This window comes from Bos indicus, chromosome 10 (assembly GCF_029378745.1).
Source record: "Bos indicus isolate NIAB-ARS_2022 breed Sahiwal x Tharparkar chromosome 10, NIAB-ARS_B.indTharparkar_mat_pri_1.0, whole genome shotgun sequence".
NCBI classification, from domain to species: domain Eukaryota; kingdom Metazoa; phylum Chordata; class Mammalia; order Artiodactyla; family Bovidae; genus Bos; species Bos indicus.
This window is the reverse complement of record NC_091769.1, coordinates 27,523,458-27,527,590: the sequence shown is the minus strand read 5'-3', so window position 1 is coordinate 27,527,590 and position 4,133 is coordinate 27,523,458. Positions and strand designations below refer to the sequence as shown.

Genomic DNA, 4,133 nt, shown 5'->3' with positions numbered 1-4,133 from the left:
TATAGTAAGAACTGAATATTGTGAATATATATTTCCTTACTCATTTGTTAATTAGAGATATTCTTTGAAAGAATTTTCTATCTTAAACATTTGCTTAAATGTTGTTTTTCTCTCTTTTGGTTTGTTGCCCTTTTAGATGTTTAAATATCCTTTTGAAACTTTATTGAGTTTATGGTGAGAGGCAATAATCTATGTATTTACAAGTTTATCTGTTATGCCAACACCATTGACTGAATAATTCACCCTCTCCACATTGATGTGATTTGATTCTTCAATAGTCTCTTGAGGTCACTCTATGTTTATTCTGGCCCTCTCCTTCCATTCTTTACATTAAGGCTTTTATAACTGTCTGAAAGCAGAGATATGATAAGCTGGAGCTGAATATCCCCACAGATTTTCTACTGCTCTTAGGGTAAAAAGCAAAATTCTTATCATGGATCCAAGATTTCATCCTGTTTGGCCTATTTCTCCAGCCTGATCTCAGTCATTCACATTCTTGCTTTTGTGTCTCAGGGCCTTTGCATATGGCCTTTCCAAAGTCTGGACTATTCTACTTACTTTCAGTGGTAACTCCTATTTTGAAGAGTCTGAAGAAGCATGATGGTGATGTGTCACATTGTAATCATAGCCCTCTGATATTTCCTTCAAATTAGTTGTCAGAGATGTATCTATAATTGAAATTATTTAATATCAATATCTACCTGTATCTACCCATCTAGATCTAGCCTGTAAAGTTTCAAAAGTCAGAATTATTGTTTCACCTCAGAACTTGACATTGGACTTAGAATATAGTGAATACTCATTAGTATATCAGTTACACTCATTAGTTGTGTTACTTGAAAAAATAAATGCATGATATTTTCATAACATATTAATGGCTTTTAGTGAAGATTTTTTCTTCATAAAATTGAATTTGATAAAAGCTTAAATCTGTTTCTTTAAATATTGACATTTGATAAATTCTTTGGATATTTTGTTTCTGGATTTTAGGTATCATCAGAAAAAGCCAATGTATGAAAGAAATGACTCTTCTGTGTCTGAATTTGTTTTCCTGGGACTTTCTGCCTCTAGACCAGTGCAGCATTTCCTCCTTGCCTTCTCTACAGTGTTTTATGTCACAATTGTTCTGGGGAATCTCCTTGTTGTGTTTACAGTGACCTTTGACCCTCATCTACATTCCCCCATGTACTTCCTTTTAGCCAACCTCTCATCTATTGATTTGTGTTTTTCTACCTTAACAGTGCCTAAGATGATCTCTGACCTGTACTCTGGGCACAAAACCATATCCTTCCAGGGGTGCGTCATCCAGATATTTGTCCTTCACACGCTGGGTGGATCTGAGATGGTGCTGCTCACTGCCATGGCCTTTGACCGCTATGTGGCCATATGTAAGCCCCTGCATTACCTGACCATCATGAGCCCACGGGTGTGCCTTTTGCTTCTGTGTGGTGCTTGGGCTATTGGCCTCATTCACTCAGTGGTCCAGTTAGCCTTTGTGATCCATTTGCCTTTCTGTGGTCCTAATGAAATCGACAGCTTTTACTGTGACCTTCCTTGGTTTATCAAACTTGCCTGTGTAGATTCCTACAGAATGGAATTCATGGTCACTGCCATCAGTGGGCTCATATCCATGGGCACTTTCTTCTTGTTGATCATCTCCTATGTTTTCATTCTGGTCACAATGTGGAAACGCTCTTCAGGTGGTTTGCACAAGGCCCTCTCTACTCTGTCAGCACACATCACTGTGGTGGTTTTGTTCTTTGGACCCTGCATCTTTGTTTACATGTGGCCATTTCCCACGGTGCCAGTGGATAAGTTTCTTGCCATTTTAGACTTTTTGGTTACACCCATCCTGAATCCTGCCATTTACACACTGAGGAACAAAGACATGAAGATGGCAATGAGGAGACTGAGTTGTCAGCTCTTGAGTTTGAAGATCTCTTAAGTAACTCATGGGTGCACAAGTTACTTCAGACAACTTCGTGTAATACAAATGGTTAAATAAATATACAAAATTTGGGGCTCTTTTTTTCTGAAGTTAAGCTGGATTAAAACTCAGCATTCAAAAGACTATGATCATGACATCTGGTCCCATCACTTCATGGTGAAAAGGTGAAACAACGCAAACAGTGACAGACTTTATTTTCTTGGGCCCCAAAATTACTGTGGATGGTGACTGCAGCCATGAAATTAAAAGACATTTGCACCTTGGAAGAAAAGCAATGTCCAACCAAGATGACATATTAAAAGCAGAGACATTACTTAGCCGACAGCAGTCCATCTAGTCAAAGCTATGGTTTTTCCAGTAGTCATGTATGGATAAGTCATGTATTGGCCCATAAAGAAAGCTGAGTGCCAAAGAATTGATGCTTTTGAACTGTGAGTTTGGAGAAGACCCTTGAGAGTCCCTTGGACTGCAAGGAGATCAAACCAGCCAGTCCTAAAGTAAATCAGTCTCCTGAATATTCATTGGAAGGATTGATGCTGAAGCTGAAGTTCCAATACTTTGGCTACCTGATGTGAAGAACTGACTAATTGAAAAAGACCTTGATTCTGGAAAAGATTGAAGACAGGAGGAGAAGGGGATGACAGAGGATGAGATGGTTGGAAGGCAACACTAACTCTTTGGGCATGAGTTTGAGCATTCTCTGGGAGCTAGTGATGGACAGGGAAGCCTGGCATGCTGCAGTCCATGTGGTTGCAGAGTCAGCCATGACAGAACGACTGAACTGAACTGAACTGACCATTTTATAATATTTAGACTAGACCATTGGTTATGAGGTTACATTCAATTATCTTGTTAAATCTCTAGATAATGATTTGTTTGTCAGCCAAATTGAAGTCCCAGGAAATATTTGGACAGTTTTGGAAAAGCAGTGATTATAGACTTAGTGTTTACTGAAAGTATGGCCTTACACATCAGACTGCCTGTATTCAACTAATCAACTGAATTTTATTAATTAAATGAATTAATTAGCGTAGAAATAATATATGCAAACTTTTCAGAAAACTATGAAATATCTTTTTTTTGATTTAAGTACTGGATATGAATAATTACATTTTCTTTCTTTCTGAAAGACAAAAATATGTATGAGGGAATATTTATGGCCCAGAAATAAAAACAGAGGGTGAGAATTGGAGTAGAAGGAAAACAGAACATATACTATAATAGAGATTGACAGTAGGAAGGAAAACAAAAAGGAGAGTCTCACAAACAGTATATTTTATGAGTTTGAAATACACTTTCTTGTTTGTCTCAATTCCAGTGGACTCAAATCATTCTCCAATTGACTTAGGACAGGGAAATTTATGTATGTGTTGGTATTTCACAGTTTTTGAAACTGTGACTTAATTTATCAATGAATATTCCTCAAACATCAGAATGTATTGATCTGATCATGGACTAGATGTTATTATTAATATACAAAAACTATTCTTTCCAAATTGTTGCTGACTATTTTCTATAGTAACTCATCTTATCTAACTCTGCTGCTGCTACTGCTGCTAAGTCGCTTCAGTCGTGTCCGACTCTGTGCAACCCCATAGACGGCAGCCCACCAGGCTCCTCTGTCCATGGGATTCTCCAGGCTAGAACACTGGAGTGGGTTGCCATTTCCTCCTCCAATGCATGATAGTGAAAAGTCAAAGTGAAGTCGCTCAGTCATGTCTGACTCCTAGCGACCCCACGGACTGCAGCCCACCAGGCTCCTCCGTCCATGGGATTTTCCAGGCAAGAGTACTGGAGTGGGATGCCATTATCTAACTCTACTGTGTCTCAAAACATGGGTTTCAAATATGTGTTAGTGTGTATGGTCTGTGTAAATTATAAAACCTATTTAATTTATAGCCGGCTTTGACAACTAGAAGACTGAGTCAGGTTCACTGTGAAGCTATGAAAGGACCCTATGTCCTGAGTATTTGTGATCCACAATTCTTTCAGGATTATGCAATCAGTTTGTAATTTTATATTTTTCCTGTTCACGATTATTTCATTGTTTTGATTTATACTTTTAGTGGATTCTTGTTAGCTACATTAAATTAGGAAGTACAATATAAAGCCAGAACTCTGAGGAATTTGCCAAAAGTATTTGAAAGTAGCAGAAGAATGGAGAAGACTGAAGTTCTAAGTTCAA

At 38.0% G+C, this 4,133-nt stretch overlaps 1 protein-coding gene across 1 annotated transcript; it reads left to right on the top strand.

The window, feature by feature from the left end:
- Positions 1-1,009: 1,009 nt before the first annotated feature.
- Positions 1,010-1,945, top strand: LOC109564305 (olfactory receptor 4F6-like). The gene has a single exon (XM_019967792.2). It carries the CDS (start codon positions 1,010-1,012, stop codon positions 1,943-1,945), a length of 936 nt encoding a protein of 311 aa, XP_019823351.2.
- Positions 1,946-4,133: the final 2,188 nt, after the last annotated feature.

Excerpts from the sequence above, each read along its gene's own strand:
- LOC109564305 (XM_019967792.2), top strand. The coding sequence starts at position 1,010 with ATGTATGAAAGAAATGACTCTTCTGTGTCTGAATTTGTTTTCCTGGGA.